This window comes from Cottoperca gobio, chromosome 6 (genome assembly GCF_900634415.1).
Source record: "Cottoperca gobio chromosome 6, fCotGob3.1, whole genome shotgun sequence".
Taxonomy (NCBI): Eukaryota; Metazoa; Chordata; class Actinopteri; order Perciformes; family Bovichtidae; genus Cottoperca; species Cottoperca gobio.
The window spans coordinates 9970456-9998193 of record NC_041360.1 but is presented as its reverse complement, the minus strand read 5'-3'; the positions used below and the strand labels follow the sequence as shown (position 1 = coordinate 9998193).

The window sequence follows — 27738 nt, the reverse complement described above, 5'->3', positions numbered from 1 at the left end:
ATCACAGCTGTTCGGAGAGAAGTGGCAACTGACATTTAAGAAGCTCGGACGCCACAAACATACATGTAAACACCACTGTGTGTACTGACTGTGTAAAATAAAATAAAGTCATCGAAGGTAACGCTGTCGTGAAATTAAGACCTATAAATAACAGAGATTGCAATTCAGTAGATTTAGTTTTGAAAAACAGGTGAAAAAAGAAATAACAGAAGTGAACAGATGTGACAAGAGCGGCCAATAAACCATATAAGCTGATTAAATATACCTCCTCCTAAATTAAACACTTGAATGAATAGTTAAAATAAAAATCCATTTAAATCAAAAGGAAAACAAGAGATTCCCTAAATAAAAACAGCAATACAGTACTGTCCCAGTGTCAATCATAACAAAAAGAAGAAAAGGATTTTGAAGATGACGGGGTGGCAAGTGACAAGAGTACAAAAGCATAATCTAAAGACTGCAAAAATGCTTTAGTAATAATGTTGGAACTTTGTGTGCGTTTCCTTTTTCAAGATGAATTTTATCTATTTCAAATCAAAAATCAATGTGACAAATTTATATATTTTTTAAGAAAACGTTCAAATAGTTTGATTACGTCCTACAAATGAACATGGCAAATATCAAATTGACTTTCTTGAAGCTGGATGGAAAGATTTCCTCAATCAACAATGCTAAAATGAATAATTTGATATCTGAAAACATCCCTTGAGACAAAATGACCTCATGTAATCACCTAATGACTCTTTAAAGACACTGAAGCCTGAATGCACCGCTGATTTCAGCCAAACAGGGTGATCACGTCGGAGTTAATGTATGAAACAGCTTTCACCTCAGACTGAAGCACCGAGGGCTATTTCCCCTTCAAGTCAATCAACACCTTTGAGGATTCAAGGTCACGTTCCAGGAGAATTTGGGAAGGAGTCATGCAAAACAGTTTTTATCAGCAGCGAGTCTAATCATCAAAGCCAGGCTGAGGATCTTAAGTTCCCACAGTTTCTAACGGTCTTTAAGTAACTTAAACATCCATCATTAAAACAGTTACGCCCCCTAACGATGACAGGGAGTAATGGTGCATGTTCATTGTGATGACCACGCCTGATAATGACTGATACTGCTGCATATCTGTCAACAAACATCTTTTCTTCACTCGTTTTTCTTGTTTTTTAGTTCAATAACTGAAACCAACTTAAAACCTTCCAGTAAAATGCTCATTTTACTCTCTAGTTTGGGATATGGGGTCAGCCAGCTGATGTGTTGCAGTTAATTACTTCAGCAGGTACGGTTTGGGGTCAAAACTTCGCTCCTATACTGGCTATGCTGCCCAGTTTAAAACACTAGACCTTAGAGCACACAAGATATCCATTCTGCACTGCTTTGACTGGATACTGAGGTCAAGCTACAAATAGTCATCCACTTTAATGACCGAGAAATCCCAGACGCTCCCTGCTCTCTACCATATTTGGAGTGGGAGAGCAGAGGGGCAACGGGAGCAAGAGGGAGTAGGTGGGAGCAGGTGGATGAGGAAGGGTGGTGGTTGGGGGGGTCCCATTGATTGAAATGACAGATTGTGTTTGTAAAATACTGCGTCAGTAAACACGTCACCCCCCCAAGAAAGGACGCCGCAGTCATCAGATTTAAATTTGACCTACTAAACTAATTTTTTTAAAGCAAGTGACTAACAAACAGATACACTAAAAGCATAAAGCATGACTTGTTCTTGATGATGTCATCATACTGATGTGTTGTATCGATTTCCTTTCTGCCACAAACGAACTGATGAGAGATCTGTCAGAAAAAAACTCAAACTGATATTGAGAGTTTTTCCTTGATCGTTGACCGAACAGTGGACCTTATGGTGAGATTGTTTTGTCAACTGCTGTTTCAATCTCAGTTTCAACACTTAAGAAAACTGGGACAAGAAGTCATCAGAAAAATATAAATTCCATGAAAACTGCAATTCCTTCAGCTGAGGAAGATCATGTGATATGATCAAAAGCTCCAGAACAGCCTCTAAATAACTTGTGTTTTGAAAGTGTTTTTTCAAGTAACCCACATATTTCTTATAACTTGATTATACAACATATAAACATCAGGCAGAGTGTTAAAGACATGGACACCATCAGCTGATCTGTAACAGCTGACGCTCAGAGCCATGAGTCATCGCTCTTCTGATTAGTCACGCTGTATACTCCAGTATACTTTTGATTATCTCAGTTATTTGTATCTGTCGCATACTCGCACACCGTTACCCTGCCAGATAAAACGTTTCATCATGTGTAGCTTTAAATGTTCCAGATTTAAACACAGCTCAAAAATAACAACAACATTCTGACAAACTCTAATGTGTCTGTATGCTTCAGGAGGGCAAAGCTTAAATGACAGCTCCTCGGTCTCTCCCTCGGACACATGATAAGTGAGAGGGTTCAGGCACCCCGCAGCCCGGCCCTGGCATCGGGACAGAGGGAGGAACTGTGTGAGTGTGTATGACTGCCAAGGACACCGTGACAAGTAGGGGGAACTAAACTTTGCTGACAAATGGAGACTAATAGCGGCGCTAAGCTGGGGAGGTGACGAGATACTCACTGCAGGAGATTGCATCGGGTGAGATATAAGTATTCAGTTTCATCTGAGATGTTTAAAATATGCTCTGCTTTTCTAGATCCACTCGGATTACTTTTGCTGAATCTGGCCACCCACATTCTACAGCGAGAACAGGACTTTATCCGAAAGACTACAAAGGTTACATCAGAGCAGATCAATTATTAAGTGCAACAATCCACATAAATAATCACAATCACAAAATGTACTGAACACATTCAACGGGGGTCTGTTACAGGCCACTCTCACTGCCACATTTCAGCGTCCGAGAGCCAAGTGCATTCAATCTGCATAAAAATATGAGCTAGATGTAGTGCAAAACATTAAGAGCAAAACTTGTGTTTCTAGCCTGCAGTCACAGCGGGTTGGCCGGGATGTTTCCACATCTGCATTTGACTTAATTTGGGTCAGTGGTGCATGAAAGGATCCTCACATTCCTACAGTCTACACTATCTATCACAAATAATGTAATGTATCTGTATAATGTAATAATCTGTAATACCTGTAATATCAGCTCTACAGACCTACAAATCCATTCATGTTTTATTGCTATGTCATGTAAAAGGTCTGATGTTGATGCTAATTGCATTGCCCTGACAGGGGACGTAGAATTAATTGCTAGAATGAGAATACATAAATAAAAGCTCCTTGACAGACCAATTACCAGAGAGGTTTAAAAAGCACCAGTCAGAGGCTGAGGATAAGGAAGAAATAATTGCCATGACATTGACCAGTGGGCCAGGTCTCCTCCGGGAGGAGCAATTCTCTTTATATGAACCTTTCACCCATGGATTAGATTGGATTTCAGGGATGACCTGTCCACCATACAGTTCATGGATTTCCCTGACGGCACAGGTATCGTATTGCTTTGTAAAGGAATGGATGTGGAAGTGGATGATATACCGGCAGGACTGTTGTACAGCACAGCTGCTAGAGGAAATACCTCATACGCACAGAACATCAATTCCTTTAGTCACAGGAGACTCTTAAACAGAGTAAATATCAGATAATTAGAACAAATAATGATTGATGTCATACTTCAGCACCTATCTATCAACTTCATGTTTAATGGATAATCGCAATAAATCTTGTTTTCTTAGTTTCATTACTGTAGAGCAGTGTTTCTCAAACCTTTTCAGACCAAGGACCACTTAACCAATAGAAAAACACTCACGGACCACCTAACTCCCCAAATATCCAAAAACAATAGGCCTGCTCACCACTCCAACAATATATTACAAATGACAGCCTAATAATGAGTTTCATGTGAGCCTTCTCTGTATCGCTCGTTCACACATTAAATCAACTAATACAAATACAACTACGGATTCTACAAGCATTTCATTCATATGCGATTTAACTCAGTCAGTAGGGGCTTGGGGTGTGAGCTGTAGGGTTGCTGGTTCAAGCCACCGACCAGACCTAAAAAATGGAGTTTGACTGCTACTTGGAGAGGTCCCAGTTCACCTCCTGCCCTGCCGTGGTGCCCCTTCCCCCCTCACTCCCATTGCTCCCCGGGCGCTGTCCTATGAGCTGCCATCCTAGTACCAGGAGTCTAGTACTAGGAGCAGTGGCTCCTAGTACTAGACTCCTGGTACTAGGATGGGTTAAAAGCAGAGAACAAATTTCACTGTGTGTGCTGTGTGCTCTGCATGTGTGACCATTAAAAAAAGAGGGTTTCATCCCTCCAAATCTTAAATCTTAAATAAGAAGACCATCTGTCTCTCCTGCAAACCACCATTTTGTGTAAACAAAAGAGGGACTGACCTGAACTACCTCCTGACTTTTGAATTTAGTATAAATACCGCAGCAGGATTCACTCCTCTGAGCAGCACACGGCAGTCTTACATGCTTACGTGTGTGAGTTTGTACATCTTGTTTATGTATAACTCTGCTCCTTCTTGCAAGAATGTTGATTAAAACTCTTATTTGATTTTGATCCTGACTTCGTGGGTTTATTTAACTATATTTTTCCAACAACGGTGAATGCTGATCTAAGATCTACACATAGCTGCGTAACTAGGCTACATCTATGCTACACTCTATACTAGTCATTTTTAAATAGTTTGAGAAACACTTTGAACTTATAATAAATTAATTCCAAACGTGACATTTTACCAATATGCTCGTGCATATTGGGCCACTAGTGGACCGCGAGTATATTGGACTGCGGACCACTCTTTGAGAAAGACTGCTGTAGAGCAACAAAGCCAATAGTCAATAAGAAACTCAAATCCCTTATAAGGTTTTAACTGAAGTATCAGAGTTGATTGGCACATGCAGGAAACTGACCTGTTCCAGTGGACCGCTCCCGATACTCTCTGCATCTCTCCCAGCGCTGCCAGCAATAGAGACGATTTTCCACAGCCCACCTGGCCTACAATCATAGTCAGCTTACCTGAGAGGTGTGAGAGGAAATAAAGTAAACAGGTAAATGAAGGAAACTGGATAGAGAACCGAATAAGGAGAGAAATTGAGGAGGCAGATTGTACATCACTCTCGCTCACCAAAAGGAATCTTGATGTCCACATTAGAAAGGGTCGGTGGTCCATCAGTCCAGGTGAAATAACCGCTAGTTATCTGAGGACAACATAGCACAAGGTGTCAAAACAGAGATTAGCTCACTCTTTAGAAAGTAAACAGTAAATCCAGAGTCAGGCAATCAGAAGTAAATGTGATCTCATTCGGATCCACTTTATGCCGGGAAGGATAATACTGGTGCTCTTCACTTGCATGAATGACATACAGACATCTAAATGAGCAGGCAAATCACTGCAGTTGATCGTTAAAAAAATAAGTTTCCCACATTTCATGAAATCCAATCATCCCAGAGAGTGCTAGTCAGTGCAATTTTGAATACAGCCACGTCTGAGCAAGGCACTTAACCCTGAGTTGCTCCAGGGAGACTGTCCCTGTAGTTAGTTCACTGTAAGTCACTCTGGATAAGAGCGTCTGCTAAATGACATGTAATGTAATATGATATGATACATGGTTTTAATTTTAATATAAATAGTGGTTCATTTTCAAATGCATTAATCTTAATTACCCAATTTATCTGAAGCTTTTTTACAGCCATATACTTCAGTGTATTTAAGAACTCTGTGACCATCATTTACTGATTGTTAGCCCTTTTGCAAAGAAATCTCTAAAGGTCATAACTGATACATAGCAGATTGTGACAACACCTGGAGAGATTGTGAGTTTCCTCCCTATTAACTCAGTCAGTGTTATTTGAAAGGACCGACTTTTAACAAAGAGGTAAAACATTCAGAACTGTGAAGACTGCTCTGCTACAGAGCCACTTCAAACTTGATAACACCTGGAATAATATTGTGTCTTGTTTCTGTGCTTATATTTCTCCCACCTTGATACAGATGTCTTGGTCCACGTCCTGGCAGGGTCCGTCGCCCTTGTGGTCCCCCTGTGAACTGTAGTTGTTCCAGTCGTCCCTCGGGGACCGCTTCCGGTTCACCACCTTTAGGGGCTTGAGGTGTCGGGACAAAGAGGAGGAGGAGGATGAGGATGAAGGGAAAGGTTTAGAAGATGACTAGAGGAGGGTTGTGTAACATCAGACACGGCGGACAAAGGGGTAAATGGTGATATTAATATGAAGACGATAAGGTGGAGGAAGAAAACAACATTCACAGCAAAGTGAGACAGCCTTGATTTACCAGCAGGGGAGATAGGAAGAACACAAACGTCTACCTTGTTGCCTAAATCAAACCAACCAAAAACAACGTGTGTGCACTTGTACTCACCACAGCCTGGTATCTATTTTGGTTGTGATTGCTGGAGCCAGAGGTTAACATCGCCCTGGGCTCCTGTTCCTCTCCAATCTCATCACTTGAGAAAAACTCGCTGAGCTTCTGAACACTGCAGATTAAACAGACTGAAATCAAGTCACCAATCATGACAAATAAAATGAATATGTATGATAAGTCTGTATAATATGTTCAAAACACACTGATGCTGTATTCAACTAGTACAGCAGACACTCGCACAAACACATAGATTTGAATGAGCTCATGTAAAGATAACAGCTGCAGTTTACTGTCACATTGTTCATTCAGTGAAACAGATTAGACAATCTATGGATCATGTTTCACTAACAACAGGCTTTCACTTTCTCTGACACACACTTACATATCTCTACATTTTAAATTATCAATTATCTTCTATTTCACTACCTCAATGAAAACAAAAGCTTCCCTGACACAGCATGATGCAGATTATCACAGTCGCATGATAAAAAGAGAATGACTCTTGAAACACTGAAACTTTTCAGTTCACAGGGAGCTGACTGACGTTTAAATTAAATCCAATGACATATGTTTAAAGTTTCATAATGACTTTGCATTTACAATATTGCCTACAAGCTTAGTTTTCCTCTACAAAGAGACATTTTCTCATGTTGAGGTGTGAAGATGAACTGAATCAAGTGTGTCAGATCACACAGTCCCAAAATAGACATCTCAAGGGATCACATGCTGATTCCACGTTCAATAAAAGAAAAGGCACTCCAGTTAAAACAAGGTGCTTACACCAGCACGATTGTATTAGCTGGCCTCCTAAAGGCTCATATAGAAAACATGTGATGTCAGTTTCATCATCCTTACTCATGACTTCTTGCCCTGTGATCATTATCAAGACGTAAAGATGGAGGTGATGGGATTCAAACTGACTTGCTCTCATTGCCTGTACATGGTTCTGCTTCATTGACTTCATGTTCAGTTCTTGTCACATGTACACTCTCTTGTAGCTCAGGTGAACTATTTGAATGTGTTCTCCTTCAATATTGAAGTTAAAATGACCTGTCAGCATAATATGCTTTATTGTTCCTTTTTGTATTGTGGCTTTTTCAGAAACTTTAAGAGGAATGAAAGTTGACCGTAGAAAATTAAGTCTACTGTACACTGCATACGCTTGATTCTGCTTTATTTTTAATATTCAGACTTGTTTTTGAACTAAAGTGAATCAAGACATTTGCAGATTTAAGCATGTAAGCTAAGAAAAGTTTGATCATTTGTATCCTAATTGCCCTACTTAGATCTGTAAAGTTATAAGAAGTGAACCTAAATCAGCTTCATCACTCAATATAATAAGCAAAGCACACAGGAGGAGTTATTAACTTGTGCAGTATCAGCAGCGGAGTGAGAGAGATTTGTAACTCTGCAGGAGCCTAATTACAAAAGATGTGAAGACTGCCAAACTAATTGTGAAGCAAATTGCTGAAATAAAGAGCCACAAATTCAAGTGTACTTAAACCGCAGAGAAATGAAGCACTTTAATACATGAACAAAGGCTGATTCAATAACGCAGCTGAAGCATCTGCTTGAGGAAAGGGTCAAGTGTTTTCATCTAATCATGATGCTTTTCACTCGTCTGTTTATTGACACTAGTGTTTCTGTTGTTGCAGTCAACATCTCCTTCCGCAGGACTATTTTCAGACATTTCCTAACTAATAAACATTCAAAAAACAAACAAACCAGTGATTCCTATTCATCTTAAGATTATGAAACGGTATTCTTTGTCATTTATTGAAAAAAAATCTGCATGAAAATGAATGTGATGTTGCACTCGACTGTAAAAACATATTTTAGTTTCTCACCTAACAAGAGCCTTGACGGTGGAGCGCACCACGCTGGAGAGCAGGAAGAGGGGGGTGACCAGGATGTGAAAGAGGGACAAAGAGGCAAAGGCCACAGCTGGGGATAGATCAGCGTCCTCGGAGATATGAACATGAACCACAAATGTCTGCAGGATGAGAGGGAGGACAGAGGGGCTGAGGTTAAGTTCCTTAAACCTGAGAACTGTGACGATAGAAACTGAAGGCATGTTCAAGGTGAAACCCCAACCAGAGAAACAGAAGTCACTCTCTGGCTGTCGGCACAAAGTTGCTGTTGAACTTTGAGGAGCACGATAAAAATCAAATCAAAGAGGGATCACTTGTCTACGTCTGTCATTTATAATCATCCCGCTCCTTGGTATCTGTCTGACTTTTCTTTTTTTGTCACCCCTCAAGTATACAACCATGAAGGACTTCTATAAATACAGTCAGGATTTAGTGAGGTGCTGTCAGAGCCTCCACTGTGTAACTGTGAAATGTCCAGGACACTGACACTGCCTCTGCTCGGTCCTTCACACAGGGGGGAAGCCACGAGGAGGTTCTCTGCTCAGTAGTTATTGGCTTTGTTCATAACTAGACACAAATACAAGCAGACTCATCTTAAACATAGCATATTGGAGCGTTTACATATATGTGATTTAAAGGTACAGCTAGAATTTAAACTCACCGTCAATACTGCTGCGATGGGAATAGCTGCATTCATGAAAACTGAAAGCAGAAAAGAAACAGACAGAAGGATGTGAAGACGTTTTCCAGGACTTTAACCAGTGAAAATAAACAATGATTTTTCTATTGCGACCGTACATTATCACAAAAAAGCAGTAGTTTATCTGTGTCAATTCACAGATATTCTGTTAAAACGTCACAAATGTTTAATTTAAATTGAATGACACTTGATTATGTATGGGATGAGAAAATTGAACATCCTTTTGATTTAACTCAATACTAGGTAATCACAACATCCTGTTTTAAGGTAATTTCTTGCTCGTCATTACCTTGTTTTTCTGCCTATTCATTTCTTTGTTACTATCATTACATTTTTTTGTTCTATATTCTCTCTTGTCGGGGAGGAAACTGTGATCGCTCACTCCTCTTAAAACGGCAATTATTGATTTTAGATTGGACATAATTTATTACAGAGACATGCAGACTGCAGCCACTGTTCACCCAGAAGGAGAACATGAGGGAAATATGTAGAAAGTAATAAGTATTGAGTGACCATATTGTGCAGTGATAGCTTAGGTAGATGGGAAATGAACGGAGTACAGTAATCCATGTTAGCTGTGCCTAAAACATTAGTTACTTTTGCATCCAGTTATTGTAATACTTATGTGTTGAATTATAGATGTGGACTGGAGGTTGTGTGGTTCAATAAAGTTGGAATTACAATAAAAACACACTAGTCAAGTAAATAGTGATGTACTGTGAAGCGTTGAGCCTTCCTGTGAATGCTTTTTGTGAGGAAAAAACATTTTCATTCATGAAGCTGAAATGCGGTGTGCGCAGAGGTAACAAAGTGCCTTACTGGATATGGATGTGTAAAGAGCGAAGGCCTGCAGGCTGGTGAACTCTTTGCCCCTGGTGGCCTCCACACTGTCACAGAAGATGTGTTCCCAAGCGTACAGCTTCAGCAGCTTGATGCCCCGCAGCAGCTCATTGGTCTTCTTTAGACGTTCACTGGAGTATTCCTGCAAGTGGAAAAGGGAGACTTTGATTAAACAACCGCAATCAAACAAATCAAGAGGGGCAGCCAGAGGGTGACACAAGCATAATCAGTCAGACTCTGGTCAGAGAAAGTTCACCAAGACTTTGAATGTCTGCAATTATAGATATATTTCAGTCTGGACCAACCAATCAACCGTCTGCCAGACCAACAAACTTACCATTCAAAGCCCCTAGCAATGCTACAAATAGATCAAAATAGTGACAAAGCTGCTTTTCTGAAAAAGAGCCAATAAAAATACTCACCAGGGTGCTCTTTTGTGTTTGGGACAGCTTAGTGGCCACAAAGTATTGTACAGGAGCTAACACAGCGATGACGGTCGCTCCAATCAAGGCACTAATTCCCAAGAGGTAGTAGAGCAGAATCACTCCCACAATAATCTGAGAGAGGAAGATACAGAGAGAGAGAAAATATATCAACCTTGTGGCGAGTAAAAATGGGTAATACAACATTTCCAAAGAGGCAGTGTTCAGTTACACAACGCTCCCCACTGATTGCATGAAAAACATAATCACCACAGTGCACCGCTTTGCGAGAAGCCGTGACCTTGAACATAATAAGGACATCGGCATACATGTGAAAATACAGTTTGTCGTGCAGTTACATACAGTTTAAAACCCTCATCTGTCCATGGCTAAACCACCACACACTGGCTTTGGCATTACGCTGAACACATGCCGGATTCAGAAATCCCCAGGACACACAGAACCAGATGGAGATGGATGTGACATTTCACACTCGCACATCCTCTCTCTCATCTGCCACAGGATAGTGTATGCCACTGGGGACGAGGTGGGGAGAAGAACAGCAGGGTGTGATTTGAGTTCCTCTGCAATAACTGTATAAATGGAAACACCTTTTTACAGTGGTTGCCTCTTAGGTATGAATATCTTGGGTAACCATGGCATTTAACGTGGCTGGAGCCTCCAACCCCCCCACAGTTTCTGTCAGCTTCCACATGAATCACATCTGATTTAAATGTACGTAGTTGTAAAAAGCGTCACGCTGAATACAGTAACAGACAGTAAAGTGCCATCACTCCCTCTAATTCACCAGACTGCTTACTAACTGCAGTATTTCCCTTGCACCTCAAGAACTAGGGTTCTCTGCTACTGATCTTTTGGGAGGTTGTCCCCAAGTTCACTTGACCCAATGTGTAACGAGAGAAAGAGTCTACAGACATGCTAGTGGTTATATTTAGACAGAGTGGTGCTTTAATTGAAATGTTAACAATGCTAACATGCTCACAAAGACATTACTACCAAGCTAATGTTTAGCAGATGTAATGCTTAGTTTAGCATGCCAACATTTGCCAATTAGAATTAAACACAAAGTACATCTGATGGAAATGTTATTATTTTTGCAGGTATTTAGTCATAAACCAAAGTATTTGACCATCTTTTTTTATTGTCCTGATGTTGGCGCTTGTGTCTATCCATCTATCTTGTAGATTGTACTGATTGTACAAGATAAGTGAATACTTTAACCTGCTGGTTCATACTGAGGGGAACAAGAATATCTGTATCAAATATTTTGTTAATCCATCCAATAGCTGTTGAGATATTTCTGTCTGGAGCAAAGAGGTGAAGCAACAGGACCACAATTTCCATTGCTAGAGCCATTTTTGTTTATCAATAGGATAGGCATAACAATCTTGTACCTACCAATATGCACATTTCTGTAATAGTTGGTTATCTAACCTTAAACCCATTATTTCCTATGTTCCTCCAGCAGCTTTCAATTTAATGAACATCTAAGCATGGCAGGCTTCAGAAATTGAAGTAATAGAAATACATTTGAGCAACAGAGTTGTTTTGTTTAAACAGCACATGTGCTAAATAAGCTGACAGCTCAAGTCTACTGAGCTTTTGATACATAAAAGATCTTTCTCACAGCAGATATGTGTGGCTTGTCATAGCAGGAAAAGCACAAGTGGAACAGACAACATAACCATGTTTTATGTTATCTGTTCCCAGATCCTGATATTCTGCAGTCTGGCTCAGTGGCACAGTTTACTGGGACACTTGATGGAACTGAGCCATGAAATGTTCAGTGGAAAAAGCACAAATAATAAAATGAATGATGACTGAATTCCATTTAGCGCTTAGATTTCAGGGTCCTGGCATTGAAAATCCATAGAAAACAGCTGACCCATTTGAGATCAATGGCACACTACAAATGCCCATCAGGGCAGGAGGCTGGTAAAAAAGCAAGAACAATGGATTCATTCACAGGGGCAGACAGGTAGGTACAGATGCACTAATGCAACTCTAGTATATAATGCTACTGAAGGGTGTAACACAACCTGTGTATGACCTACTGCGGCTGTCTTTTTATACATGAAAAATAACATTCTCATATTTTTGAAATGGAGAAATGGAGATAGTACATCAGGCAAACTAAAATGTCAATAGGTAATGATGTCTGTAGGAAAAATACATTTGTGTATGTGCTTACTGATCCTTTATGTACAATTTTTTGTTAACAAATATCATGTCATCTTTTTGGCATTTCAAAATAATAAACCGTTTCAAGCACTTTCATGCAAAAGAGAAACAAGTCTGTAGAAACAGTGCTCCCTGCTATAAAGAGATACGAGGATACTTATCGCCCCTCACAGCATGTGCTGTCAACACAGGCCATCATAAGCCCCAAGATATGTCAAACGTAACAGAAGAGAATAAGTGCAAAAGTACTTACAACATTAAAAGCATTACAACACTTATTGTTTTGCTAACAAATTTCTGTCACTATCTATCACCCCCAAACGTTTGTACCAGTGCTAAAATATTATGTGGCTCATTGTGTTTCCATGTTTAAATCATCTATATTTCCCTCTAAGTGACTGTGTTCTTCAAAAGTCATCTTTGTCGCTCTTTCACCACAGCTATTGCTGTTTTCCTGAGTTGTGCAAGCTTTCTGCTTTCCCATAGCTTTGGTTTCCATGCACCTCCACTGGCATGTAAATAATGTAAATGAATAAACAATCTGCATCAGCAGCAGGTACAGTAAATGTGGCAATGTGATTGTATTTCTATTTTAGGCTAAATTGAGCTTTACATTTGATATGAATGAAATGATAGAGGCCAGAGGGAAGAAAGAAACAGCAGGTAAATATGACAAGAAAGTATCTCGAATAGAGTGACATGAAGAAACAAAATAAACTCCAGTTTCAAAGACATAGCAGTATATCCCGCAGGTTTCCTGAGACACTGCATCTCCTTGAGAATCTAATGGACTTCCAGGGTTTGCTGAAATAGTATTTTTATGATTCACCAGGATGGTTGGTTTCCACTCTTATTTCTGCTGAGGACTTAATACTACACAGTATGAATAACAACATTGATTATGCAAGTGTCATGAATTACAAAATCCATTTATAGGACAGCTGCACAAATGGTGAAAGTCGTAGACCTGCAATCGGCAGCACACATTTGCCGTAAATCTTTTCTAACTCCCACAGGGGCTATAACACCTGACGCTGCATTCCCAGCCTCCACATCTCTATATATGATCCTTTATTTGACACATGATCGTAAAGTGAGCTTTGCCACATACTACGAGTCCGATGAGGAAAGACAATGCACGGCGTAATTTACGATAATAACACTTTTAACAATGAAAGGTAAAAAATGTAGTGTACCAAACACCATTGAAATGTTTACCACAAAGACAATAGTGCAACAATACACAATTCAATAACACACTAAAGACGCAATGTGAAACTTGATGTATAGTACACACGGAGCTGACGTGCACCGACTTGAACAGAGAAAACACACAGGGACCACAGGAGCTCTTTACTTAATGCAGTAGACGGACATGTTTCTTACCTGCACTGGCATGGCCCACAGGTTAGGACAGAGGAAGAAGAACCACATGAGCTGGTTGGTATCTATGGCAACCAGGTTACAGATCTGAGCAACGGTTAACTCGCCCATCGACATGTTGGAGGTGCACAGACGCATGATCTTGTTGTAGATTTTTGTCTGGGGAGAGAATAACCACATTCACATCCATGTGGACAAAGAGTAGAACATCAATAACCTCTCGTGGCAGTCACATGTTACATGGAGAATGTTCTGCACCTGAATGGCCCCACGCAGGTTGATGCCTGTTTCAATGGCCACATAGTAGGAGGCCTGGAGGAAAGTCCTCTGCAGCAGCAGGGCGAAGAAGAGCAGCACAGCCAGCACATATGCATTCTCCAGAAACTCTTTGGAGGAAATGAAATAGATCCCCAGCAATCTCATCTGCAAGCATAGACAGGTAGGGAGAGGGGGACATAGAAGTATCGACCAGTTCATCATCGTTAGACAGACAGGGGCCGCGGCAAGGTCAATCGCACGGGCTGAACTCTGCAGGATTGCATTTGACTGTGGCAGTAATGACCTTCAGCTAAACATTTTCCTTTTCATCACTTCAGAAGTCGAGATGACCATTTAAAATGTATCATTTCCATATCACAACGGGCCACAGCATTGCAGTCGAACTGAAGGGAAGTGGAGCCCTCAGAGAAATGTGGAACTGGAAACCAAATAAGAATGCGGCTCAGCTACAAGAAGCGGATACAGTATCTCCCTCATAGATTAATTATATAATCAGGAAGATATCATTCCCTGAGGGGGGATTACAAATTATTGATTAGATGTGTGCGTCAACTCCACATCCACTCATCTTTGAAATGTATCTGCTCTCTTTCTCATCCCACAGCTGAACACAGTTTGACTCTCTCCATGAGATCCAGAAACACTATCCTGCTACCCTCTCATTCCATCAATGAGGCCTATTTTCTGTCTTCTCTCCAAACTGACACCCTGTCCAGAGTATTTACTTTGAGTGCTTGAAGTCTTTTAAGCATTTTTCAATTATCTTTTGATCCTTACTGAAGGATGCCTGAGTGGCTGTCGGCCCTGTGTGGAATCTAAGAATCAAAGACAGCTCTGCCAGCAATAAATCTCATTAAAATTGGATGAGAATTAAATTAGTACACCAATAGGTCAGGAGCACGGGGTAGAGAGCGTGCATCATAAATGTCTCATCAAACTGTCACAGTGACCTTTCAGAGGCAGGAGGAAGCCGTGTGACGTGTCTGCCATGTCTGCTGAAGCTGTGTTTTTCTGTTTCTGATTATTTGTCTCAGATCTGTTTATTTCTGACATCTAAATGTTTTCTCAGAAAGAATGAACTTATACGCAGAACTCCTGTACCAATCAATGTCTACGTTATGTAACATGTTTCCTGCTGCAGCACGTATTGTGGGCAGGTGACATGAGCTCACAAATCAAATTTAACAAATGCAGGTAACTCTGATGTTTCCGACAACCACGCTGATAGGCGAGACTCTCTTGCGTGATTTCTGTCTGGTGTCACTGTCACCAGTTCTTAGGTTGATCAAAGTGAAAGTGAGGCTAGATAAATAAATGATGATAACTATTTGCTAAGGAATATTAAAGGCCCAGAAAACATTTAGTTTTTTATATTGAGTAATGAGCTCTATTTGATCTTTTTGGTACTTATGTAATGGTGTGCTATCTTGGCCAGGTCTTCCTCGAATAAGAGATTTGAATCTCAAGGGACTTCCTAGTTAAATTAAAGTTTGGGTTTTGATTGGGTGTTTGCTTATGCTATCTGCACTCTCCATCAAATCTGACCAATACTCACACACAGTCCTGATGAAACTCCTATTATATTATAACTAAGGATTGCTTTACCCAACTTTACTTTATGTGCTGTTCATTAAGTTGTTTATTTATTTTTTGTCTTACTCACTATGTCAAGCGTCTTTGAGTTTTTATAAAAGCGCTATACAAGTCAAATGTATTATTATTATTATTATTATTATTAATATTATACAAAAATATATATATATTTTTTAGGGCCTTTCAGGCATTACTTAGGGGTACATTAATGGGGCAAAAAGACTGACATTGTTGGAAGAAAAAAACAAAACAATAAACAAAGAACACTTTCCAAAGAAAACTGTTTAAAGTATGACTGCCAGATTTATGCTATGCTATGCTATGCTATGCTATGCTATGCTATGCTATGCCACCCAATTGTGTCACATGGCAGTATGGTTGACCTCTCACCGGCTGCTGAACAGTGCGGTTGTCCTTGCTGATGTGATGGACGATGCCGGAGATGCAGAGAGGGCCGGCGAAGCCGAGCAGGTCGGCCATGAATCGGAAGGTGATGCTGAGGATGAGAGGTCTGCCGAATGCTTTCCTCAAGGCCTGCCAGATCAACTTTGGACCCTGGGGTGCTGAGCCCTGAGGATTCTGAGGGAAGATAAAAACAAAGGGGACAGAGGTGAAATATGTTGAGGAGAAATGAACCGCATTCAGATGTTCATTTGCTGAAAACAGTTGATCGGCTGTGACTTTAAAAGGATTTGGATTATTACAATATAAATCACAAATACAAATCATCATCTATCAGTGAAACATTCACATTGTGCCCTTAGTATAATGAAGAAGCTTGCGGTTGAAGCTAGGAGTAAATTGGTTTGTCACTTCTTTGCACCAAACATTATTCTTAGCCGTTTCTCTGTGGAGCTGTACTGCAGCACAACAAAAGAAAAATAAACCATGTTAGACAATACAGCCTGCAAAGAGAGCAAGAGCAGGTAATTGCTTGAACATAAAAGCTGAGTCGACACCGTTAACTTCGCCACTGCCACAGAAACCTGCAAAATGAGGTCATGTTCAGGGCTTCCATTCTCCCCACTGCTGCTGCTGCGTCATGGGATTGGTGATTAATGGTGAGTTTCACAGTGGAGCTCAGTTTGTTGTGTGTTTTTAAAGGCAGACTGGAAGAGATACTGATCCTAATACATTATAAATGTATATAAATTAACTTCAAAAACAATTCAACAGCTTGGTTCAGTGATTTACAGTGATCAGAGGAAAACATCTGGACTGTCACGGTACAGTAAACACTCCCATAACATTTTCACAGTGTGTGTGTGTTTGTGTGTGTGAACTGTGAGAACAGACGTGACTGTTAGCTTGTGTCCCTATTTTTCCATTTGAGCTCATACGAGACATGTGACACTATGTACGTCACACACACAAACAAACACACACAAACATAATTTATTTCTACCTTGGGTTCAAACAAGAAGGAAGGACATTTCATTCTCCCACACGCAAAGTGAAACTAGCTTCCCATGTAGTTATTTCACCCCCACAGGGGTCGGGATGTCACCTCATTCACAGTAGAATGGGAATGACCTCCCCTCTCCACTGGGATCTTGCAATCTCTCTCATCCCTCGCTTGTGCCGGAAGGAAATGGGGTTGCGTTCACAACAGACGCACATGCAGCAGTGACGAATTTATGTGACCTTCAAAACACTGGAAAACAGTGACCCTGTACAAGAGGCCCTTCACCTCCGACCCCGGACACATGCTCCAAAAGTGAGAGAGAGAGAGAGAGAGAGAGAGAGAGAGAGAGAGAGAGAGAGAGAGAGAGAGAGAGAGAGAAGAGAGAGAGAGAGGCAAAAAAAATGGGACAGAAGAGAGAAGGAGGAATAATATGAAACATCCCCAGTTTACACCAGAAGAACAACACCTTGGGACGAGAGAAAAATAAAAGGTAAAAAAGTGGTTTCATCCGCCTCTCCAAAACATAATTTACATTATCTATATTTTGAAGGGTTGTACTGCAAGCTAACCCATATCTACATTTTGCAAAAGAAGAGGAGGACATGAAAAAGAGTCCATATTTCATTTTATAGGAGGAAGTGTTGGGGTTTTTTTGAAAAAGGCAGCTAATACATTCTTCATTTATAAATGGGTATATGCATGAGAGCATATGAGGATACACTCAGTGCAAAACATTTTTTAAGCCTTTTTGTGTGCGTCATTGCATCATTGCATCATTGCATCATCACGTCTAAAGTGACTAAGATGTTATTTAATTGACGCTTCAAATCCTTGTTGTTGTATTTAACAGCATCCATCCACTTGCTATATCAGCTTAGTCTTAGGGGGCCAAGTATCCCAGCATGCAATAGATGAGACCCAGAGGTACGCCAAAGACAGTATATCACAATTTAGAGTTTCCAGTTCACTCAATCTGTAAGTCTTTTGGCTGTGAGAGGAAACCCACAAAGACACATGGACAAGATGCAAACTCCACACAGAGAGGCCCGAGCTGGCCAGCAGGTTATAAGGCAGCGGTGCTATCCACTGACCCACTGACCCACCCTTATCACGAAAGGTGTTGAATATTTTGGCCATCTCCATTGCATAGATGAGGACAAAAATAGTATATTGTAACGAAAAACCACAACAACTGACAAAGTGCCAACAGAAATGTTTTCCCAAAGAAAAGGCGACTTAATAGGACGGAGATAGAAAGAATAAGCTTGAACATGTGTGCACGTTTAAAGGCAATGTGACATCTAAATGTTTACACTGTTAACTCATCATCTCTGTGACCTCTGAATTCAGTTTAGTGGTCCCAGTACAGCCAGAACTGAGTCATCACAGGATAGAGATTGTGTCTTTTTTATAAGAACAGCGATAAAAATAAAAACTTTGTAAGGTTCTCAGATCACTTCATGCCATGTCATACCAACCAACAGACAGCAATTCAACAAACTCAAGATTAACTTTAAACTCACCGATGGGCTCAAAATAAAGTGAAGTGGAGCCATAAGGAGCCAAGCAAGCTGCACTCTACATAAATCCTTAAAGCCTTATTTGTGTTTGTGTTTTGTTGAGCTTGTTTGAAACAACATAAGAACCCTTCACATGCAGACGTTTGCGTTTTGTATGCAAACGTCTGCATGTGTGCTTTAACATTTAATTTCTGACAAAAAAAAAGTTATTGGAAAAACAGCCCAATATTATCACTTACTTTTTCCAGATTGTCTTTCCAATTTACACTTCATTTTCTGTTACTTTCTGTTGCCATCTGCACCAGTACCTGACACATGCGCGACCAAGCACCAATGATGCAAGACAAGATTGTCATCGGTGATGCTTTTGATTTCAGTTACAAGGTCTCAGAACTGAAATCAAACGCATCTCCCACACTTGAGAAGATCTGAAGAAAATGTTATATTGTGTAAACAACGGCTATGGGCTAAATTGATTCCAGCACTAGGCGGTACTCCCAAGTTTTCACAAGGAAGAAAAGATTACAAACACTAAACCAGTCAGTCGGGGCACTAACTTTCTGGTCTTCGAAGGCCTTGCGTAGCTTTATGTAGTTGGTGAGTGCTCTCATGGCGATGGGCAGTTTGCCGATGACCTTGAGGTCGATGGGTCGTCTGTGAGCGGCGGTAATGAAGGTGTTCATCCACCAGTAGGTGGCTTTGGATAACAGGTTGACGAAGGGCTGCAGGAAACGTACACCCAGGTCCTGGAGGTCCTCGGGGGGCTTCACCTCTGTGGGGTCGGCGAAACACATGTAGCGCTGTGAGAAAAGGAAGGACAGAAAGAAAAGTGTGATTAATTATTATACTCACTGTATCGTCTGCAGTGGCCTGTAAAATAGGGAATATAACAACTTGTAACCGCTGATTCAACGTTCAATGAAACAGAAACATGAGCTCATCTGAGACTAAATCTGTGGAGATAACTATGATCATTTTCTCCATACTGCATATGAAAGCAGCAACATAATGGACACGATAGTTGAATACACGCTTTTTAGTGGGATTAATCATAGCTGCCGAAGAGATAAATTGTCTCTATTGCGTATTAATTACAGGTCGTCTGATGTCACTATAGCAATTTCTTAATCTCGGCAAAGCTTTTAATATGTTCTACTCACATAACTATTAAGCTGAGCAGAATAGAAGAAATAGAAAATATATTCACAATATATTATATAAAGACAGTGAAACAGAGTTGATGCATGTTTTTAAGCTTTATGGAAACTAGGTCAGAGACTGGCAGATGAATAAGAACAGAATACGTCCAAATACTGGTTACTATTTATAACACAACAGAAATTATACTTGTCATGATATTCTGGGTCAAGATACAAAATAATATTCATTCACCAATTATGTTTTGCAAATTCATGTTGTGTTGATAAGTAGAATGTAATTGAACAATTGGGGGGTTAGCAGTTTTTGGTGATGAAAGCCAATCATAACCAAGTCAAGAGAGGATTATTGAAAAATGCAATGATTGAAAATCACTTAAGTAATGTTAAATTATGACAATTAATTTACAAATAAAGACTTTTTATCGATCATATAAACAATTGAATTCCTATGAAAGATTTAAAATGTTCTGCTAAATTACCTGCACAGCTATGATCCAGTAAAATTACTCCCACAAACTTTTTAGGTACAGTGTGCGCTTCAACAGAGTGCAGGGCATGATGGGAGAATCCCTTTCTGTGCTGTTCACCCAGAGGAGTCAGATTCAATAACAGATGTTTGCTCAGTACAGAAGTTAAAAGACACAAACACAGTTTAAAATGTCCAGAGGAAAAAGTGTACACCAGTCTGACATTTTCTCACTGGTGTTCAAAAACGGTTAGATGTCTGAAAATGTCAAAAACGGAATAATCAAAAGATATGACCATTGTTGCGCAATCAATACAATACAGCCAGATACATGCTAAAAGAGTAACACGAAGTTCCCTCCTCTCTCAAAATCAAATTTATTAAGATATGTTGATCTCATTTCACGGTTTAGTGGACTGGCACACCTTTGAACCATGTACAAGTCAGATGGCAGCCTGAAGTTTTCATAAAACTGAGAGGATCTGGCATTCATGCTATAATCTTTATTTTCTATTTTGTCCTTTCTTTTATGATTCTAGGTGGGTTTATTTTTCATGCTTTATTTATGTTGCATTTTGCCTGAGAAGTTTGTGTTTTTGTTTCTTTATAAATGTGTTTTGAACCATGCGAGCAGCATGTCGGTCAGCCAGTAGGTTCACCACATTGGTCCAGACTAAAATATCAATTGTTTGATGGATTACTGTAACATTTTGTACAGACATTAATACTCCCAAAGGATGAAGCCAAATGACTTAAGTGATCCCCTGACCTTTCATCGAGCACCACCATGAAGATTAAATATTTGTTTTCTGGTAAAATATCTCAAGAACTATCAGAGGGATTGCCAAACATTTAGATACAGACATTCATGTCACCTTCACTATTAATGTCAACATTCATCACTATGACACACACCAACATAAAAATTACTTTCCTAACAGCTCAACACGTGTGACAAGGAAAAACAAACATGTAACAATTTAGATTTTAGACTAAAAGAAGAAGAAATGACTGAAGCTAAAGCCAGGCAACAATCAGATGACTTTACACACACACACACACACACACACACACACACACACACACACACACACACACACACACACACACACACACACACACACACACACACACACACACACACACACACACACACACACACACACACACACACACACTCACCCTTCCCAGGATGACATTGATCTCCACAGCCAGTAGGAGTCCATACAGCAGCATCAGCAGTCCGGTGATGCAGTAGCGTAGCTGTCTGGGGCCAATGCTATGATCTGTGTACTTTGCAAACTTGATGGTCTTCATGATGAATGCCAGCACCCAGTAGATCAGCAGGGCTGAGGAGAATTAGCGGGGATCAAAGAAAGACAGAAAATCACTGGATTAGCCAAAAAGATAAGTAACCAGACATGTTATATTAGAGCTGAAGTTTAAATTTAATTGAATTAAATGTCTGTTTGTCTGAAACTGGATTTGTGTAATATGTAGGTGTACTTTGTCAAAGTCTGAGTTACATTTAATTTATAAATATAGTCACGGTTCAATTTATGTTTTCTATCGAGTGATGTGTTTCTGTATAGGCATCATAATTAATTTGTGTTTTTGTCCTTTTAACTCAACAATGTGTGTCTAACAGTTTTCAAGGTCAACTCCTTTAATCCAGTAAATAGCAGGTAAGTTAATTGTCTGACTTCATGAAGATCGTATGATCGTGAAATGATCGTGTCAGTTAAGAGGTTTATTTGTGTCAATATTGAGAGATTGTTAGCGAAAAACACTAATAAAAGATGATAAAGCTGGCAGGGAAAGATTAAACTGTAGGAAAACAAGATCACCCGCTCAGATTCTTATACAGAGTTTACTTCCTTAATATGAAGAGCATCTACAGTATACCGTCACAATAGTATCAGTGTGGGTCAATGGCACCAATCAATGAGTCTCAATTTAGAAAATTAATTTCTGTTCGTGCAATGATGAACCCAGCGCCGATCCTCAACTTCCCTCAAGAGACTGACTGATATGGAAACTTAAAAGACGAAGGCGGCCCAGCTACGTGACGGGAGTAGGGAGAAAAGATTAAGAGCTGAACACAGATGAGTTAATTATGCGCGTTAGTTAAAGAGCAGAAACAGGGGATCAGGATCATTACGGGACCAAACATAGTACAAAAATAATAGGCAAAGGTGAAGAGAGATATTGAGTGTGAGATTCAGATCTAACAGAATATAGTGCATGTCCTCATTTATCTATACTGTTGCTATAGGGATACTTTACTGTATTTATTCTCACTGGTCATAAAAGATTGTAACAAAAAGTAATCACAAGTAAAATGACAAAAACACAGAAAATTGTGCAGATCTTTCACCAGAAAGTCATTTTCCCAATAAGGGATAATTCATTTCTACCCAGAGCAGTACAATTGCTCTATCATTTCCCAATCCTATCTGAATGTAATGAACCATTAATCTAATGGTTGCACTGACCGTTTATAATTATATAATCCCAAAGAGCACATGCAATTTGAATCTGCTGTTGTTAGCTCAGCTCAGAGGTAAAAGAGGTGACAAGAGTCAGTTTTAATTAAACACGTACTCAATCCCAAAGCGTCACATATGGATGTTTGGTCAGGACCCCTTGCCGTCACTTTTTAAGGCACTGGGTAAATGTTAAATTACGTACGTACGTGATGTAAGTTAAGTACATTACATTACTCCTTGGTTAGGGTTAGGCAACAACTACTAGTTTAGGAAAAGATAATTGTTTGGTTTAAAATAAGTATGTTTGTTACGTAATTTAAATAAAGTACGTAAGTTAAGAATGTTATGTCCATGACGTAAATTAAGTACGTAAAGTTAGTAAATAAGTCAACATTGACAGCCCTTTTTTTGTTTGTTTGACCCATCTATCCGCCCTGACCTCCAGAATTTTGTAGCTCTTTAAAAAACATGTGAATAAAAAAAAGACAAAGGAAAGCTGAATTTAAGAATACTGTACCTAATAGTAGTTTAGGGAAGTTGGAGGTCTCAATGTTATGATAGTAGATGATAGATGTGATGCCAGCCATGAAGGCCAGAGCTGCAGGCATGTATAGATGAAGATGGAGGGATTGGCTGAATCTGCAAAAGAAAATCAGATAGAGAAAGCACAAAATGACCGATTCAAATCTGAAAGGCTCTTCAGCAGAGCAGTGAAGTCAGTGTGAAAAGTCCAGAGAAGTGACGATCTCTTTTGTTCAGTAACAATCATTCACATGCAGTTACCCGCCTTCAGTCTGCAGAAAAGGCTGATAAACTGTAATCCTGACTGTTTAGTGAACCCCTTTTTACATGGCCTCACTAAATTAGGCAACAACAGGATGCATATGGCACTGGCAGAGAGAAGGAGAGGATAACAGATAATGATAAGGAGATGGGGAGAGAGAAAGGGCAGAGATTGGTTCTCTGTCTAGCCATGTCTCCCTGAGTCTCTTCATGTGTAAAACCTGTGATAGGAGCATCAACTTTAACTGTCATTTACCTGGATGAAAAAAAGTTTATAAACTGCTTCTGTGTTTGAAGGTAAAGGAGGATTAAACATATTGGAAATACAGACGATTTGATTTGAGCACATGTTTAATATGTTAATGCAGTTAATATGTATATCTATATTTAATGTAGTGGGTCCTGGGTAAAACGTTAAACTGCATCCTATTGTGGGCGGATGGGGCTCATAGCCTCATAGCCATGTAAGGCATAGCCATGTAAGGCAACCCATCTAGGAGAAGGACACTCCGAACAAAAACCAAGGGTGCTGTTCACACCCGGCTCCGAGCCGTATACCATCTGGAGGCATCGGAGTGAAGGGCGTAATGCCCTATAAGGGCTTATGCCCAAAACGGCCAGAGTAGGACTGTGGGGAGCTGCGCACCACAGTTCTTATATTTGCGCATTGTAAGGCCTAAATTATGGAGAACAAAGTCATTCCAAATCCTATACTTCCAGCGGCGGGAGTCCGCAGGAACCAAGCAGCGGACAGTGGGGCTGGTCCTCTCTCCGGAGGACAGTATGACGATAGGGCCTCAAACCCGGAAGGGAGGGTTCTATCCGACCACAGCACACGGTCCAAAGCACTCCTGTGTTGCCGGAGACATTCACCATGGGAACCTTCAACGCAAACACAGTTAATGAAGAAGGGAGGCTGGAGGAGCTAGCACACTGTGCCGAGGAAAGGGGAGTGGAGATCCTGGGAATCCAAGAGCATAGAAGAGTGCATGCTGAGGATCAGATCATGTATCACAGAGTGGAGAAATGCTGGTTCATCACCTCATCAGCGTGGCGGAACGAGGAACAAGCTGCCACTGGTGGAGTGGGGTTACTGCTGAGTTCTCGGGTGCGTAAGGCTCTCCTTAGGGTACACCATCACACCAACAGGATCCTTAGTGCTGACTTTGATGGCAACCCAGTCACAACTTTCATAGTCGTGTACTCACCCACCAATGTGGCACAAGCTGAGGAGGTGGAGAAGTTCTATGAGGACCTTGCAACAGCGGTCCGTGATATCCCGGCTCACAACTTCCTTGCAATCCTGGGTGACTTCAATACAAGGCTTAGACCGGAGGACGCACCTCTCACGTACCACAACTCCACTAACCACAATGGCGAACATCTTGCAGCCCTACTTATGGAGCACGAGCTACTAGCTGCAAACACCATGTTCCAGAAAAGAATGGGCAAGAGATGGACCTTCCAGGATCGGGCTACCGGTATGCAACGTCAACTGGACTACATACTAGTAAGGCGAAGGTGGAGAAACTCCATCTTGAACACTGAACCTTACAGCACGTTCAACTCTTTGGGCTCTGATCATCGAGTGGTCTCCATGAGGGTGAGACTGAGCCTCAGGGTCCCCAAACCAAGCCTGAAGACCCGGTATGACTGGAAGGCATTCTCGGCCAGCCCTGGCCTTCAAACCAGGTACGCAGTGGAAGTGAGGAATCGCTTCCAGCTGCTGGGCGAGGAGGAGGAGCCTAATGCCAAGTACAGGCGGTTCATTGCTGCGAACGTGGAGGAGACCAGTATGTGTGTTCCAGTGATGGAGAGGAATGGAGTATCCCAGAGGTCCAGGCATCCGGAGGTCATGGTGGCACGTGAGGGAGTGGAGGAAGCACACTGAGGCATTGGGCACGAGCCAACTGCAGAGAATCACATGGTATTGAATATGGCCAAACAGCTTCTTTTCGATACCTACGATAAGATCAGGGGGGAGGAGCTGATGGAGAAGGTGCAGAGAGTGGAGGCAGCGCATGGTGAACAGCAGTATGGGGAGGCATGGAGGGTCATCAATGAGATGAGTGGGAGGAAAAGGTCGAAGGAGGGACAGGTGGCGGGCGACAGCCCAGAAGAGAGGGTGACCTCCTGGTTCACTCACTTCCGAAATCTCCTGGGAACACACCTTACAGTGCATGTACCTGAGGAAGTGATACCTGTCGTCCTCACGAATCTCGCTATTGACGATGGTCCCTTTACAGTCAGGGAGTTTGCCAAAGTGAAATCCACACTGAAGCAGGGAAAAAGTGCTGGGCCGGACGGCATCCCTCCAGAGGTCTGTAAGAACGGACCTGGACTATGCGGATGACATCAGTCTGCTCTCTGACCGCGTAGAGCAAGCACAGGAACTCCTGGGCAGAGTGGAGACAGAGTGCGCCAAGGTTGGCCTTCAGCTAAATGCCAAGAAAACTGAGTTCATAACATATAACATCCCCCCGGACCATCCACCTCTAAAAACAACAGGAGGCACTGCTCTAAAGGAAGTCAATGATTTCAAATACCTGGGCTCGTGGGTCAACTCGTCCGAGCAAGACCTTAAAGTGAGGAAGGCGCTTGCATGGAGGGCCCTGAACGGCATGACCTGTGTGTGGAACTCCAACCTCCCCTGACAAATGAAACTCAGCTTCTTCCATGCAACAGCGGAGTCTGTTCTCCTGTATGGCAGTGAATGCTGGACCCTGAAGCCCACCCTGCAGAAATCCCAAGATGGGTGCTACACGAGAATGCTGCATGTGGTACTTGGCATCAACAAGGATGAGCATGTCACCAACACACACTTGTATGGGGGGGCGCTAAGGGTGGGTGAGAAAACAGCGGTCAGGAGAATGAGGCTGGCAGGTCACTGCCAGAGACACCAAGAGCTGCCAGCCAGCAAACTTGTGCTGTGGGAGCCAACACACAGGCACCGATCACGAGGGCGTCCCGCAATAACATACGTGGATGTACTCAGGAAAGATGCGGGAGCAGAAAATACTGGCGAGCTAGCCAGATGCATGGAGGATTGATATGACTGGAAGCACCGATGCAGGGCCCGTCTGAGGACTACCTAATAGTAGTAGTAGTGGGAAAGGATCAGTCAAAACACCTAACGTTATCTACATTGATAGTGCTAACTAGCTAAAATTAGCATCTACGGCAGCCACTGTTTTTAAGCAGCTACAGAAACTTTAAAAAGCTGTATTGTTATACTGCTGGCCATGTACAAACAACATGATATGCTACATAGTCACTTACTCAGGAGTCAACTGCTCTCTTGTTTCTGTTGGTAATTTTGTTGTAGTTTTATCATTAAAGACAAAAGTCATACCTCACTCCTGGGTTAACGTTAGCTTCAGCAAGCTTTCAGATAATTATTTTCCAAGGCTGAACCATGATAGGCTGAGTGGGTTTTTTTATGAGGTTTATCATTTTAAACAAGAACAAAAATGTGGGAGCAATCAACAACTAAAACTCCAACGTTAGGCTTTTTTTGTTTTAAGATTAAAAAATTATTATTATGACAAAAACAGCTTTTTCCAGATGTCTGCTGATTCCGCATGCTAACATCTCAGCATGCTAACATTTCAGCATGCTAACATTTCAGCATGCTAGCTTTGCTCTTTTCAGCTTTCAGGTGTGTCATATAGTCTTTGATTAATTACTAGCATGAGTCAGCAATACTCTCAGTCACACAACAATGAAGCACACTGCAGTATGACTGATTATTTCATTATTGGTTTTGTCTGTTTATCATAAATACATTACTGTCTCAAAACTAATTATTATATATAAAATGTTATACACAAAACTTTTAAAGGTAAGGAAATTAGTAAATAATATTTGGAATAGCTTTATTATTGCTAAAAGCAAATAGTCACACTATCATCAATATTAGGAGTTTATGACCAAAACATCTGGTTGGATTAATTAGAGTGTCAAACATACCCATCAGACACAATGCCCTCTGCAACCTCACAGACCAGGATGAAGAGCAGGACAAAGGTGAGGAGCCAGCGCAGGTTGTGACCAGGAAAGTGAAGCCAGGTGCTGTGGTGGATGTGGACCTTTGAACTCTGGCTGCCCCAGCCTAAAGCAGGTTACAGGAAGTATATGTTCATAATCCGTTTAAAAAGCATGTGTGGGTGTGTCATTTCAATTCCATGTACAAAGACAGTGAAATACAAGAAGGACATGTACATATAGATTGAAATAACAAAAGTTGATTTTTTATCTTGACACAAA

At 41.0% G+C, this 27738-nt stretch overlaps 1 protein-coding gene across 1 annotated transcript in view; it reads right to left on the bottom strand.

The window, feature by feature from the left end:
• The window catches only part of abcc8 (ATP-binding cassette, sub-family C (CFTR/MRP), member 8), a 54927-nt gene that overhangs the window by 22311 nt on the left and 4878 nt on the right, over positions 1-27738 (bottom strand). The window contains exons 3-17 of the mRNA XM_029433737.1: positions 27442-27583; positions 23207-23328; positions 21383-21549; positions 19132-19374; positions 16040-16228; positions 14036-14200; positions 13781-13936; positions 10193-10327; positions 9750-9912; positions 8892-8932; positions 8207-8352; positions 6357-6471; positions 5963-6082; positions 5106-5178; positions 4891-4996 (exon numbers count right to left, since the gene is read on the bottom strand). Of these exons, the coding sequence (XP_029289597.1) occupies positions 4891-4996; positions 5106-5178; positions 5963-6082; positions 6357-6471; positions 8207-8352; positions 8892-8932; positions 9750-9912; positions 10193-10327; positions 13781-13936; positions 14036-14200; positions 16040-16228; positions 19132-19374; positions 21383-21549; positions 23207-23328; positions 27442-27583 (2083 nt within the window). The remainder of the gene's footprint in view (positions 1-4890; positions 4997-5105; positions 5179-5962; positions 6083-6356; positions 6472-8206; positions 8353-8891; positions 8933-9749; positions 9913-10192; positions 10328-13780; positions 13937-14035; positions 14201-16039; positions 16229-19131; positions 19375-21382; positions 21550-23206; positions 23329-27441; positions 27584-27738) is intronic.